This window comes from Nipponia nippon, unplaced genomic scaffold (genome assembly GCF_047370975.1).
Source record: "Nipponia nippon isolate SJK-2023a ecotype South Korea unplaced genomic scaffold, ASM4737097v1 scaffold_5, whole genome shotgun sequence".
Classification (NCBI taxonomy): Eukaryota; Metazoa; Chordata; class Aves; order Pelecaniformes; family Threskiornithidae; genus Nipponia; species Nipponia nippon.
In genome coordinates, this window is record NW_028262369.1 from 65,443,623 (window position 1) to 65,460,086 (window position 16,464).

The following is a 16,464-nucleotide window of genomic DNA, read 5'->3' on the forward strand; positions in this document are numbered from 1 at the left end:
ACTCTCTTCAGACTTAACTTTCACTATGGAAATACTATTAGAAATTTCACTATCATGAGATTCCGAGTTCTTTGGGCTGTCTCTCCTTTTAAAAAAGCAAACTGGAAAGCAATCTTACCAACGGTGGTGTCAAAATCGCGCGTTGTATGGGGACACACAGGACAGCACTCTCCTGGGGGCACCTGTGGGTTCTCACATTCCAGCACATCTTGACACTGGATTTCATCGCAAAGAACAGCTCCGTTGTCACAGACGCAAATTTGGCATGGTGAGGGCTTCCAAATATCCCTGTTCAGGTACATCTGGCCATTCTGAGTGCAGGCTATTTCTTCAACATCTTCTCCTGACATAAGAGAGAGAATATACAACACATTTTCGATGTCTTTCTTATTTTACCACCTTATTTCTTGATCAGAAAGAAGTCAAATAGAGTCATCACGGAGTGCACAAAGCCACCACAGTACCAAATGAACATTGCGTCATGAGTCTCTGGATGTCGTTCTGCTCAGCGGGGTGCTAACTCTGCATTGAGGAACTCCTGCCATGTGCCTGCTCTTTGTAACTGTTGTGCACAGGGCCTTAGCAACATCTGACTGGGGAGAAGAACCTGTGAGACTTCTGTACGAAACGGCATACACTGCCTGCTCCCTGCTGCAGGCACCTTACACAGCCAGACTTACGACAGTGTTGAACAGACACGGCAGTGTCAGAATCCAGCTGGTCATGGCCCTACATGATTACCCCAGCACACACATGAATTATTCCTATGGATATATATTAACTACATACAGAATACCTCTTAAATATTTTAGCTATATATGAAAGACTATCCTATGTGGCCATTTATACAGGAACAGCATCAACTGACTATATGTATATGTCCTACCTATGTACATATTCACACATTTTTATTGAGGTCATTCTTTTTTATCGAAGTTGTCATTTTTAACCTAATCCACTCCATTTACAGAAGGTTTACTTTCTTTCTTGTCTTAATACTATTACTTTTCTTTCTTTACCTTGAACTCTAATTTGAATTCATTTCTTACTAATTATTTAGAAATCCATTCAATATTGTTTTTAGTCTCTCCTCTCCAACCAATCTACTGTCACCAAGGCAGAACAACTTCTCTGGGCTGAATTTATAACTTAGATGTGTAAAACATTTCCCCATTTGACTGACGGCAGCATTTAAGGGTACATAACCATCTGTTTAGGTACTGTTCTATCTGTACTTAAGTCTATGCTTTTGTTTTCTTCCTACTCTGTAGGCAGATACTCCAAATAGCTGGATTATCTTTTTAATCATGAGGTGAGTATATCTCAGTATCTCCCCCTAAAAACAAAATATGTCTGATAAGGAATTCAAAAATCAAGTAAAGTGGAAACTTTTCTTTGGGTATCCAACATTTCACAGAATGCCCTATCAGAAAAAAAAAAAAAAAAAAAAAAAGAAAAAGATTTTTTCACTTTAGCCCAATGAATATTTCATCCTCTAAAGGAACACAAGTGCCCACAAAAGCAATGAACTGTCCCCAGGCTATCCCTAGACAATGGGTCACAAACCTGCAAACCAAGAACCCCAGTTACAAGATGCCCTCCTCTGAGCCATACACAGCAAAGCTGTCACACACAGTCCAAAATTGTTCTCCTGACCCCTGGGATTTTATATATATATGTATATATATATGACACATCCCAGTAGTCAAAGATCACGACAATTATTTTTTAAGAAAACCTATTATTAGCGTAAAAATTAACAGCTCTAAGCACAAGGACAGTTTCACTGTTCTATGCATTTCTGTCCTAATTTAAACCAGATGTAAACAGAAAATCCCAAAGTAATAAATACGAACAGATTTGGGATTTCAGCTTCGTGCCTTAACTCAAGTCCAGTTACTCCATCAATGTCAAAGCTCGGAAAAACGGAGCAGATGTGTCATTAACTGTTGCCTGCCATCACTAACTTCTGCAGCTTTCTAACAGAAACTGAAATCCAAATTTATACCAACTCCTCAACTCCTCTCTTCAGTCGGTTTATCACACCCACTGACAAAACGACTCGAAGGGGTGCTGCAGAAGCTCAAGAGGAAATGTTTTCAGTGTGAAGTAAAGACATCAACCAAGTGTGCTGTACAGTCCATTTATGACACTGTGAGAATAATTTTCCAAACTGCAGATCGTATTTTGGAAAGCACTCTTCTCACTTCTCCCTTGTGTGCATGACATAACGTGGTGTCTGACATATTTAGCCTTTTCCCCCCAGATGTCTGGCATATGGTCTATGTCTTCCTTAACGCATCACCCGCAGAACTCGTTGTGCTGCTCAGAAGAGCAGCAGTTTGCATAAATGAAATTTCTAAGTTACTGAGCCCAAAGTCAGCATTCTGTCATAACTTCAAATAAACCACATAGCAACTGCTTTGGCAAATCAGAGCTGAGCCAGATGGTGACTAGCTTCTGCCTGGGTCCTGCTCAGCAGCTGAGAAAGAGGCAGACAAAGGCAGGGGAAAAAAAGCACATACCAACTTCTGGAAGTGTACAAAGACGTCTGTTTTCCTATCAGATTACAGATATGCTGAAAATAATATAAAAAAAATAATAAAAAAAAAACACCCCACAATACTGCCAGAAAACACATTTTTAATTTTAATTCTTTTGATTACGTTTGGTGCTTCTAGTTTTCCTTTCTGCTGTGACTGCATTACACCAAGACAGTAAGCTGAAAAGAGCAGCTATTTCAAAGCCAACTCATCCCACAAGCACATTTTGACATTTTACTCTCAGGCCTGAACTGCAGGCATGTTATCCATCTACACCCGGCCCGTGAAAGGCAGCAAAGGAAATTGTTCCACCATTTCCTCCCTGGTTTGGAAATCTGCACTTTTTTTTTAATTGCAGAGATCAAGTCACAAACACTTTATGTCACATGTTCTTTCTACCTCTGAAGTTGTAACACAAGGTGCTGAATGGCTTGAGAAGCAGCTTTGGAAATTCTTAATGTGGCAAAAGGATCTGCTAGTCCATTAACCGATTCCTTTCTTACCAACAAAAAGTACAACTCTAATTGGCATTGGACTTGACTAGAGAATCTACAGGGTTGCGAATCCATTGAAGTTGGTGAAAATGTGTTTCAAAGCAGTTTGCAAATACAAAAGGCAAGGTAGAAGAAATACCCTATGATATATTTAAAGACTCATTCGTTCACGAGCTTGCACAAAGGACCCTCGTGAAAGAGGATTTCAATGAAAAGCACAGCGAGTACAATGCAATTTTTCTGCTACATATTGATCTGTTGGAGTATTAGTTTTGCTTTAAAGAATTATTTGATCAGAAGTCAAACAGCCAGTTATAGCTAATATACTAAATCATCACACTCAGAGACTACACATCAACACTTTGGAAGTAAAAATCACATCATGCACTGACATACCCAGGCCCAGTTTTGTGACAACACTGAAATAGTACTAATTACTGGGGGGGTGGGGGAGTGAACCCCCATCCCAGCCACTAGATGGCCGTCAAAGCCCGTCAGTCATCATAAGTCAGTGTCAAAGAAGTTTATGCACAGTAAAGGCGTGCAAGGCACACCCCTGCTTTGGGCGTTTTATGCTGAGCTTGTTTTCCTTTCAAGTACATTTCTCTCAAGGTTAATTCCACTCCTCAACAAGGCAACAACAGGACAAGTGTTTTAAAAGACAGCATATGAAACCATTTCCATCTTGCACCACCAGATATACATCATTTTGAAAGCAACACCTGGAAATCCACTGCTGCTGGGTTTGCGGTTTAAAGTTACTCCTCATTATTGTACCCTTATTGCTTTCATTGACTTCTGGTTCACATCTTGCATGTGAACAAGGAAAGTAAGGCCTGGGCATGGTACCAGGTAGAACAAAAGAAAGAAAGAAGGAAAATGACACCATAAAAAGAGAAAATTAAGCAGGGGGGATGGGGGGGAGGGAGGAACAGTGTCTTGAGCAAAAATATTTTAAAAGAAAAGGGTAAGAAGGGGGAGAAAAGAAAGACTAGTCCACACATACAAACAGGGAGGCTTGCTGAACCTGTCATCCTAAGGTCTTGTTTTTCCTTGCAGAGACATCCCCAAAGTCCCAAACTATACTCTCCTGTTACCTGTCTCTGCTTATAGACAACCTAATATGGAAGCAGTCAACCACCATTACCTCAGCTGAAGAGATGGCAGGTATACGATGGAAGGGAATACATCTCTCAATGCCCTACTTTGGAAAAAAAATAGCCCGAGCAAAACTTGCAGATTTATAGGTTTTCTGCAGACACTAACAACTTTGGTTCATAGATGAAACTGTAAGGGAAAGAAAAGGATTTGATAGCAAAGCAGCTCTATTTCATTGCATTTTTACTAGTCCTACCAATGCAATAATTAAAGAAGCCTAAAGGCTGATAGACCTACAGCAGTAGTCTAACAAAGGCAGAAAAGGTGATGACTGGTATTGAAAGCACAGTCTGCCAGTTTTATGCTTTCTTCCACCAAGGGGGACTTCTTGATGCATACTGTAACCAAACCCCAATGCTTTTACGTTGCTTCACATAAAAAGACTGGAACAGAAGAGGTATGGTTATTTAATGAAAAAGGGTTGGAAACAAAACAGCTCATCCTGATGCTAGTTTGTGAAAAGCATAAGGAAATATAAGATTACATAGATACCATGTTTTTTAAGTTTAAAAAAATTTCTAGAATACGAAAAGCTGAGTTTCAGGTTATGAATTACAAAATTTAATCCTGCTGACTCACAAAGCAGAGGTGCAGAAGAAAATCAAAGTGAAAGGTGATACGTGCTAACAACCATTTTGCAGATGTACTGTTGCACATGTGTACAGGCTGCCCAGAGAGGGACAAGAGGAGCTTGGCGTTAATAATCTTTGATTGTCAGCCTGTTGCAACAATAATGTAGGGCTTGATTCAGGTCCCATTAAATCAATGGAAAAAAACTCTTCATTTACTCCAATAAGAATCAGACTGCCTGTTTTGTTTATCTTTTGATAATTTTTTTTTGAGTGGTAATAAATAAAGCATTATCCAAATTACTGTGCCATGCAAATTATAATGTAAACACCAATTATTTTGAAAATCAGATACTTCTCAGGAGTGCTAATAAATACAAGACCTATTTTGCATTTGTGGCACAGAAACAATTCTTGTTAATGATGATTAACACACACAGTTTACATAAGTACTTTACAATTACATACATGAGGATGAGCCTGGAATTGCTTACCGATAAAAGACTGAACTGATTCACAATTCACTTAATATGAAATATTTGATTGTCAAAATGAAATCAAATTTGCATTCAGACATTTCCATTCAGGACACATCGTACATCTCAGTGAACATTAGATAACAGATACAGTACAACGATGCACTTAAATCCAAGTACCTCAGCATTCTCTTGGAAACACTGTCCACTAACAAGGTCTGTAACGCACTGTTAATTTGCTAACGGTTACGGAAGATGAAAATTCTCTCAGTGGCTTAAAATTCAGTTTAAGTCTCCCTGCATAGCCAAGAGAATAAGCAACGAATGACACGCAGATTCATCAAGAGTATCATGCAGAGGATTTATTCATTACAGGACTGTCTAAAAGAATACCTAGCACAGACATTCATTGATCTAAAATAGGATGACTTTCTCAAAGTCTGTGGCTCTGTGTTGCTTTATGCCAGCTGAAGGTCCCGCTGAACATTTCATTTTGTATTTCCCCTATGGTTTCCTAAGGAAATTAGGCTTATGTGATCCTACAGGCTGCACTGTGACAGCTGTGTCCCCAAGCCCATTTGATTCCAGTGGCTGATTTCAGGCAATTTGATAGAGACCTTGTGATAGACCAGGTCATTAAGATAATTGTGCTCCTGCAAATTTTGTGAACCTACACAGTTAGGGAGAGAAGGAAGTTCCAAGTTAGTGCCCCACCAAGGCTCCCGTGTAAAACAAGTGGATAATAACAAACCCCTTTCATTATACTTTTGGGAATGCACACAGGCACACAGTTTAAAACACAAAACCAGGAAACCAGGTTTTATCAGAACCGTTTCTTAGGAAAAGAAGTGGGTTTTTTTAATCCATCCTGCAGAGTTCCTGCTTAAAAAAATCCTAGAGGATGATTTGCAAAGTTGGCAATAAATAAGTGTTTTTAAAAGCATTCCGCAGATTAAAAGACATTGAATGGTCTTAATTCCAAATGAGTTTTCAATGTGATTGAGGGTGTCAACCCTCGAGACAAGGAGCTGCAACCCTTTGTGCCTTGTTTCAGAAGTAGAAAAGTCACAGGGTGTTCTCCTGAATGGTGTAGATAATTTTAAAACATGTATTTTAGGACTGGAAAATTACAGACTCAACTGTTTTTCCTGCAGAGTCCACAAATAACGTGAAGTATGAATAAATACTGCTAAGTATCAAGGTGGAAGTCAGCTCCCAAGCAGAGACTTAATTACCCGTTGAAATTGCTATAGCAGTTAACCAAAACCTTACGGAAGACATACACTTTGTAGCTGGCCAGTCGCTTCTGGCTGGCACTAAGGGGAGAGAGTTCACCCTCTGAGATTCATCAATGGAGAAAATCCAACCTCCAAGCTCTAAACAACAGCCCAGAAGAGAAAGCAACAGCAAAACAATATACCCTGACTCGAAAGAAGAGGTAATCTCCCAGGTAAAGGCCTCTCTGAGTGCGATCTGACAACTGGATTTTGTCTCTTCCAGAAAATTGTGCCAAAATAAATAAATCTGTTTTCCACTCAGCACTGTGATTCCAGATTTGGCTGAATAGGGAAAACTGAAAAGGAAAAACTATGCTTAGGATACCGTTAGACTCCTCTGCATGAATTTTAAATTAACATCTGAAGTATACAACTGCTTCTCCACTGTTCCCTTAACTGGATGGAAAAAATACTACTCTACATTTGGTTTGGTAGTCTATATTTCCCCAACTCACAGGTTCACGTATTTATGTCTCCATCAGTGCAAATAAAGAGTTTTGCTTGCCTTTTTATGGATAAAGTTAATTTCCAACACAGAACAATCAACAACAATGTTTTTATTACAAGATTCAACACATTCAACAAAGGCAGAATATACTGGGATCCCTTCCAGTAAAAAGGATTTCCCTTGCTGGTCCCACAGCACTATCCAATCTTTATTATACTGTTCAGTTCCCTAGGAGCATCTGATGAGGTTGTATCTGCACATGAACCTCACTGTTCCTGAGCTACTGAACAAGACTCAACCCTTCTAAACACCCTGTCTTATGCTACGGCCATGGCAGGGAACTGTGCAACAGCGACACTTCGCTGACAGATTGGTCAGGCTGGTCCTTTTCTGTTGGTTACTCCACAGTCTTGGATCTGCATGCTTCAAAAGCACTGAGTTAAACTAACTCACTAGAGTTATCCCATGAATAAGGTTGAACGTAAACATGTTTTTACTTTGTTTTTCTCTGTTTTTACTTTGGTTCACAAGTAGGATGGCTGGACACGTTGCCTGGTGCCTGTAGGAGAATAGGGTGAAGGAGGGAGTTTGAAGAGCCTGATCTGCCAGGAGTGCTTATACAAATACTCTCAGATGACGGCAATCAAGCCTCAAGTGGGAAATAAAATTACTTCCAAATGTCTAAGGCTGCGCATAGATTGTAATGGGGAGGCATTCAGGGCATGCCTGAGAAAACACTGCCACAGATTTCAGCAGTTGGCGCAAATCAATCAAAAGCTGAAATCTGTAGCGCGGTGCCTGGTCTCTGCTGGAGCCCATGTGGCCGCAAATGCCCTGCTTGGACTTTTTCATTCAAGGTAGTTACAGCAAAGTCAGTTCAGCTATAGCCACCTGTACCACAGTTTTCTTCCTGACTCAGGGCAGAAAAAGCCTAAAAAGAGTGCTTATCATGGCCAATTACTATGCTTTATTACTTCAAATGAGGCTTGAGGCAACAGAGATCATTTGTGTTTCTACGCAAAGTGTTGGAGCACATTCTTGACTCTGGGATGACACTTTTAAGCAGAATCACTTTCGTTTGCATGAAGACAGGCTGGTCCCACAGAAACAGCAGATATTTTTGGTGGGAGCTTACAAAGAGAACGTGCTGCAAGAGCGCTTCAGTCAGCGGAAGCAGAACAGGGCCAGGGCTTGGCACTTCTGAACGCTCACAAGTTTGGCAAAACAGGCATTGTCTTTAAAATTAAAACAGAATTAAAACTGCAATTAGCACATTTCCCAAAATGCAAGAGGCTTCATTCTGGAAGCAAACATACCCCGACAGTGGGAATTCTGCCCAACCTGCTGCTACTACAAATTAAAGCAAATCTTATCAGGACATAAGGAACTATGCCTAATGTATTTAAACCTAAGTCTAAAACAGCAAGATTATAATGAAAATGTAATATTCTTCTACTGTCTACTTTGGCTCACTGTTCTGGAATCCATGAACATTTGATTTTGGTCTTTCCAAAAGCTAGTCTTGGACTGCCGTGCGTCAGTAAAAAATAACGCATTTTGGCTGTGAAGAAAATTCTCTCAGCTGCTTCCTTTGCCAGCATCAGCGAGACACAGTTTCCACTCACAGTACATTTGGATTCCTGTAGTAAATCTATTGGTGATTCACAAGAAGCCATCTTGGTTGTCCAGCCAGCCAGAAACCAATTGCCCAAGCAACAAGCCATGCAGGGTAAGATTGCACTGTGTCAGCCAGGTTCTGAAATAGCCATTTCTTGTTCATCCCAGCACTGACCCCTGAGGAATGTCACCATTATCTAGCCACCAGCTGGACTTCAAACTGCCAACTATTACTCTTTGAACTTGATAGCCCCACCAGGTTTTCATTCACCTTGTTGTCCACCCATTCAGTCCCATACTGAATATGGGACTAAATACTTCCCCAATTTGCCTATGGATGCTGTGGGAGATGGCATCAAAAGCCTTGCTAAACTGAAGGTAAACAGCATACTCTTCGTTTGTTCACCAAGCCAATTATCTCACTGTAGAAGACAATCAGATTTAACCAATTCAATGGCAAAGGGAAAATTCATTAAATGAATAGGCCCTAACGGCAGTCTTCTTTTCTCTATCCAAATGCACCCACCTATCCAAACTCTTACAATTTCACTATTCTAGTTTCACATATGCTATAATACTCAAAGTCTAGCTGATAAAATAACCATGCACTGCAAAAGAACTGGTTTGCCTTCCTTGTTTTGTAGGATTTAGCTCCTTTGAAGTCAGACGAAATGCGTATGGATGTCTTTTCTTATTACATCTAAGAGAAACACATTTGCTGCTGCCCAAACATCTTCATTCTTTGAAGCTATATACATCAAAGTTCAATAGAAACCTATCATTACACATTGCCTTTTCCACAAAGCTTTTCTACATTGTGGTTTGCAAAGTGGACTCATGTAATCCCCTAAATGCATCCTTGCTGGCTAATATCACCCTCTTTTTCAACTAAAAATAAAGATTTGTAATTAGTAAGAGAATTCAATTCCATAATTAAAAATCATTGCATTCCATCAGGCTCAGCATTTCAAACTGAGGCAAAAACTACCCAGTGTTTGGGTGGAGTAGGAAGGTATTGCTGGAAAGCTATACTCATAATATGCTGTTTGTTCAGCAAACCTATTCATTTGCTGAAACTCTGGGCCTCTGAGAAATTAAAAAAGAAGAACGGTAAGCAAGAAAGTCTGCAAAAATTCCAGGAACAAAGCCTCTGTTTCATTTCTGCTACCATTACCTTTACCACACTTCAGACAGCTCAGTCAGCAACTTCTGGTTTCAAGATGACATGGAACAGGCTTTGGCAGCCCTCAGGGCATCCTAGCTGTTTTCTGCACAGCATCAGGGACGAAGGTTATAAAGGAACAGCCTAGTTTTAAGTGTAATCTGAAGTCAATCATGTGCGTGTGCATGAGGAAGAGGAGGTGATTTAGGTGCGTTTCATGCCCGAGAGAGTTTAACTGCTACACAAGTTAAACTTATTTATTACTTACAGATATAGGAGCAATAAGCAGTATCCTTCTTTCAGGGCCTAAAAATAACAATATCAGTAAGCAACGAGTGAGCAGAGCTCAGTTCATTTCAATAAAGGTTAGGAATGAGAAAATCCTTGAGACTGAATATAAAAGACAATTAGCATTGGTCAGGAATGTTTCTACACATTTTTTTTGTTGGAAAGCATTGAATTACTGAAATACCAAGGAAGGTGCTTTTATTAGATACATCTACTTGAAAACTCTGCCTTTCATTTTCAGGATGTTTGAAATTACCTGTTTCAGTCAAGAAAACATTGGTGTTTGCTAGAGAGATCTTTATACCAAAAAAGCCTTATAAAAAACAGACATCCAAATCAAGCTGAGGAAAAATGTTTTCCTTGACCCGACCCGATTCTATCTTCTTCATCGCTACTGAGTCATGAGACCTCTTCAAAGTTGCCTCAGTTCATCCTGACTGGCTAGGGAAAACCCAGATATTTATAAGCAGCTTCCTTTCTGGCACAAGTTGGTGGTTGTATACTGCAACTCCCAAGATGTCTTCAAGTAGACTCTCACATTTGCAGACCAACGTACTTTAATTTAATTCCTACTAGAAGAAGAATAGAGCTAGGCCAGGGGAAGAAGATCCTTACTCCATTTTCAGTGTTGCATAACTTCATTAAATTTAAGAAGGAAGTTTAAACAAAACGCAGTTTCTTATTTTGCCTTTATGCAACAGTGGGAAATGGTAACATTAACCTTATTAATGTTAATAAGACATTAATGTTAATAAGCCCTTGTAAGAAAAAGCCAGTGTGAAAGAAGAATTAGAGGTGTCTTTGCCTATCTGGAGACTCTCTGCTGCTGCATTCTGCATTTGAATGAAGTTAATTATTTTTATTTCAATTTCATTTTTAACTTGGCTTTGGTATTGTCCCACTTCTTGGTCCACACATATTAAAAATGAGCATAAAAAAAAAGACAGACATTGAATGTAAAAAAAAAAAAAAAAAGTCAGCAAAGAAGAAATTCCATCCACCCTGTCATTTAGATGCATCACGTTGATAAATGTTCTTTACAAAGATACATACCATCCATTACTTTGCTATCCTGCAGGATTATGGTTTCTGGGACAGAGGAAATGAAAGGCTTTCCTGCAGGCTCTCCTGCTCTTATTCCTTGGATATCCTTCCATACTTCAGGGATGAAGCATTATGAATTTTTGTCAGGCAAATAGTCCATACTAAAAACATTTTGAATGAATTAAAATTCAAGTAGGGATGCGTAGTTTAAAACAAACCAGCCGTCATCACCTCCAGCTACTGTTTGCTTTGAACTTAATCTACTTTCTATTTCCCTCAGTTCCTCCTTTCAAAACTACTTTATCATTTTTCAGATCTTTTTAATTTTATCCTACTATTGTTTCTTTGATATGAGCCTTTAAAAGCCCAAGAAAGCAGCATCCAAGTTACAAGAACATTTTTTTCCAAAGGAAAGCTCTACAAATACTGACATCTTTTTGCAGCAGTTAACTCTCACAGCAGAGTTAGGAGCTGCAATGAGGTGCATGTAAATGCATAAAATACAGACACGTCATTTATTTTCCCCTTTGTAAAAGAATGAAAATCTGTGCAGGGTTGAGAGAAAATCCATGCTTAAGGGATGCAACTTAGATATCAGACTAGAGATAACTTTTAGGGAACAATTCAGGGTATGTGGGCACTCTAGTGTGACTATACCTCATTGCTGGTGTAAATACTCAGTCTTTCATTGCACTCAGAAATCTGCATAAACAACATAGGGAACCCTGACTTACAATTGGGCTCTTATGTGACCAAACCTGGTTTGGTCTTTGAAGCGGAAATCACCAACTGGAAGGCAGGAATCCTGCACATCACCTTCAGCTCAGTTTAACAGTGAAAATATGTGTCCTAGTTTACCTTTCTCCAAAATTACATGATAGTAGTACATACCCAGCTGAAAAGAAAGGACTGCCTTTTTTAATTATTACGTAGTCTTCAGTGCTATTAAATGATAAGCCTTTGGAGACAGACCCACTGGCATCAAAAGACTCCCATTAATGTCAGTGGGCTTTAATCCCATGCAGAGCATTATTGTGTTACATTTTGAGGCACCGACATTTCATGATGCATCGCATCACTTCAGCTCCTTATAAACACCTTTCAGTATAGTTTTTTTCTCTCTAATGCAGTAGCTTGTTAAAAGTGACTATTTGTGGTACATGAAATGCATCACCAATCACATCTTTCACACCGTATTTAAGACTGCAATACAAGCAACAAATAAGAACAGCCCAATTACTTCTTTCAACCTTACAGTTTAGGACTTTTCATAAAGGACCTAAAGGTCCTCTTTAGGGCCCTGGGGGCTCTACTTGAATAGGGAATTATTGCAGCTTTTGCATTTAAATAACGTTCTGTGATTGAAGAAGCAGCTTGGCATACAAACATGATACAAGTCCATTCACCAGCTCTCTTCGATATTTTTCAACTGACTTCCTGGAGAAGCTCAAATAATGTTTTGCTTGGTTCATATAAACTCCAGCTTATCACAAGCTCACCTGAGCCTTTCAAGGTCTTACTTTTCCTCAAAGAGCATCTTCATTACCTATCTTTTTATGTTCCTACATAATTTCATTTTCTGAACCACAAAACCCTTCCAATTCATCTTTGTCTTCCAACCCCAAAATTCCTCCTCTGAAACTCTTTCCCTAAGAAAAAAACATATCTTTCCTTTACTTCACCACCTTACATATCTTTGAGTGTTACACAGAGAAGATACCTTAACATTACAATTTCCTATTCAAGAACTGCTGAATAAAATTTTGTAAGCATCAGTAACTCCATAGCAAGAAGTAACCCACAACACCTCATCCTATTAGGAAAAAAAAAAATCATTGCCACTCAACGATTTAGGAATAGACAACCATTTGCCATTTTTTTACCATCAGTTTAGAAATAGGAATCCAGTTCAGCAAAGTACTAAATATGTTGGAACATGCTCTTGGTAACAACAGTAAAGTCTAATGCTCGTTATGATCAAAAGGACAGAAGTGAGATGATTATCTTGGTTCTTCAAAGCCTGTAAGATATTTATGTTCAAGTCCTTTAAGAGGTGGCTTTATTGCCAGAGTCATTACTGGCATTTCTGTGTAAAGCCAGACTGGAACATCTACGTGCAAATTAACATGTTCTGTTCTACTTGCCTACTGATATTCAGTTAATCAATTAGGGATGTTATACTTAAGTCTTAACATAGCTTTTGAATGAACTCTGATCTTTTAGCTCTTTCAGAATATTACAATCATCAAGAGCATCGCCAAAGGTACTCATATTTCTTACACTTGAAGAAAAAGGCTGGAAATATGGTGTTGCATTCTCATCTGATTCAAAGAGTCACAGCTCTGAAAAACGAGTAGCTGTCAGAGGAGCGGATCTTCTCCGGTTTACGCTAGCTAAATATTTTGACTTTCAGTGCCTCGATCAGCATCTGTTTTTTACATAGATATCTATCGCTCTGCTCTAAGTTCCCAGAGGATTAGAAATAGCTGGCACCTATCCGGAAAGTGCACTCGAGGTTTGTGATAATTTCCAGAATACAGTGTCCTATTGCTAAATTTATTCACACTAGTGAAGAAATGTAATATTGCCAGTGTCCTTCCTCACTAACTCCTTCTCCACCAGTGGTCTGTGCTAATGTAGCCTCGTGCAGCTACTCCCAACAATCTTTTGTGCAAATATGGCCAAATATGTCATCACTATATTATTTTAAAAATAGTAGGCTCATACCTGGAATCAAATTCATTAAAGGGCTGTTAAAATGAAATAATTCTTCTGAAATAAAATGCACTACAGGAAATAAGGAGTGACTATTTCAGACATTAAAGATGCACACCAGTGCTTACTTAAGACAGACAGAGTGCCCTCAAGGATGAGCGTCCAACAGCAGACCTACAATGCATGAGCTACACAACTGATCTGCACATACACAGAGGCAAGATAGGAGGAATGAGCCAAACTGTATGGTACGTGCAGTGAGACCAAGCTCTCTATCTCACGCCAGGCAGAATTGTCATGCGTGTGTGCTGCACCCAGACCTTCCAAATACTCGATGAATGGCCAGTACTCAAGAGCAGCTTTCTAACTGTCTTCAATACAACCTAACTTCTGCCTTAAAGAAAACAGCAATCTAAAAGTGAACTGCTAGGACACCAATGCACATCTCCTTGGTAGAGTGCTTTGCTGCCTGGCTCTTTTCAAAAATCTGTGTGAGAGTTCAGACTTTCAGTAATGTTGCAATATATCCTAGATGCATGTAATAAATTTATTTTATACTCCTAGACCACCCACAAGACTTTTTGCATACCTTCAGCAGGCCTTCAGCACTGAGTTGGCAACACCGTATGAATTAATTCTTCTCTACTTTTATTCACCAGGGCCTTATTTAAAGTTTAAAGCAAAATCCTTCAAGGCTTATGGTCTCCTAAGGTCTATCTGTTGTCATGAAACTGACTATTACACATGACAGAAACAACAGACAGAATTGCATTAAATGAGCGCAAGAGAAAAACAGACAAATTTTCACAGACTAAATATACAGAACCTCACCCTCAGTTTGTGTGAACAGGTAGAGTTGCACTGAAGTTAATGGATCAACATCATCACTGACAGACTCTCCCACTGTTTACAGCCGCTCTGCAGCACAGTCATCTGCGGCACCATTTTTTTAAACAAGTGGGTATGTAGCAATTTTAAGAGCTGCAGAATGAGATGCATGTCTAAGTGTGGTCCTCTGTGTTGTATCCCTAAAGAACTACCAAAACTGATGAACTGGGGGAATATAAAAAGAAATATAGGGTTTTTTTGCCTCTGGCAATGAAATATGCATAAATTGGTATATTAACTGCATGGTATCAAAAGGGAAAACTATCCTTCATAAAGCTCATTCTTATCATGTCCGTAACCGCACTCCTGTACGTTACAGATATTGAAGAAGAGAGCAAAATATTTTTGTAGTGATAAGTTTGACAAGAAAAGATAATAACCACCTTATTGGAAACAGATGGTTTACACTGCTATGCTATAGATAAAGTTGTGTCAGCATTTCCATAAAAGGCCTCCCTGTTTCCAGCAGTTTTCCAGCTGGCAGGCAACATTTCTACATCAACTAACAAGACACAATCCCAGGAGTAACCTGGAAAAACTGGGGGGAAAGTCATTCTTGAGCTAACATTGGAAAAGAGAGAAGGGAGGTGTTTGTGGGGACAGAATGACAGAGAAAGTGACAGTATCCCAGCAGTTCACTGATTTCTACCAGAAACGACTCACTATGCGAGGTCATATCTCAGTCTGCTTCTGTGGATGTTCATGGCGCAACTTCAGTGACTTCACTGATGCAGAATCATAACACACATCATCTCTGTGATATACTGTCATATACGTACAAATACTGTGTCATATATGTACAAATATGCATACACAATATATATTTTTATGAATAGTTGTAAACCAAGGATAAGACCTGTTAGAAACTGAAAATAACACAGCTATTTGTGATAGATGGAAAAGGTTAGGTCCTAAAAAAAACCAAAAAACCACCTTTGTCTAAGGGATGAGCTGACACAGATTTCATTACTGCTGAAACAAACCCCAAATTAACAAACAACATTCAGATACGTTTCAGAAAACATTAGTTCAGCTTTGTCCTTCCCAAAAGCATTTAACTGCTTTGATCTAGAACTGATGGTTATCTAGGATAACTTAATGCATGTACGCTAACTGTATCTATTGAAAATGAATGATTTTTTAAGACCTATGTAAAAAGTAAATATAACAATGCTTCTCTTACCACTCAGTTCTGGATCCAATCCAGAATTTAACGTTGTAGTTTAGACCCCTCTAATTTAACAATCACAAAAACATTTTTTAACTTCATTAAATTTCGATCAGGCTCTCCTTTGTACACTTACACAATTCACTTCACGTTGACTAGCTCTCTGTTCTTCTCGCGCTAGAAACTTTGGGGTATTCTAATTTCTTCCTATATTTGGACCACAAATCCTTTCTTGACAAGAAATTTGCTCACTGCTTGACAGGGGACTTTTTGACAGGGTTTATTTGTGGTTGATGGGGAGTTTTGGTTTTTTTACTCTTGAGGAAGGCACTGAAAATGAATAATAAATTTAACACTGTCAACGTGACAGATTAAATTTGTATCAGATGCTGTGAGCTACTGCAGTTACTCTCATATATAAAACATGAGAATGTACAAAGTGCAACAAAGGTTACACCCACCTAAAGCTAGGTAATAGCTTTATATATATATATGTAAAAATATAAAAATATAAAATTAGATATTATGTAAATTATATATACACATATAAAAAAATTAGATCAATTAAGTGTTTGGGAAATCCCCCAATGAGGCAATTTTTAGAAACTTGAAGATTG

The 16,464-nt window shown here is 38.9% G+C and overlaps 1 protein-coding gene across 1 annotated transcript in view; it reads right to left on the minus strand.

Moving 5' to 3' along the window:
* The window catches only part of COL5A2 (collagen type V alpha 2 chain), a 113,941-nt gene that overhangs the window by 56,608 nt on the left and 40,869 nt on the right, over window positions 1-16,464 (minus strand). Inside the window, exon 2 of the mRNA XM_087732471.1 lies at window positions 119-343. Within this exon, the coding sequence (XP_087588597.1) occupies window positions 119-343 (225 nt within the window). The remainder of the gene's footprint in view (window positions 1-118; window positions 344-16,464) is intronic.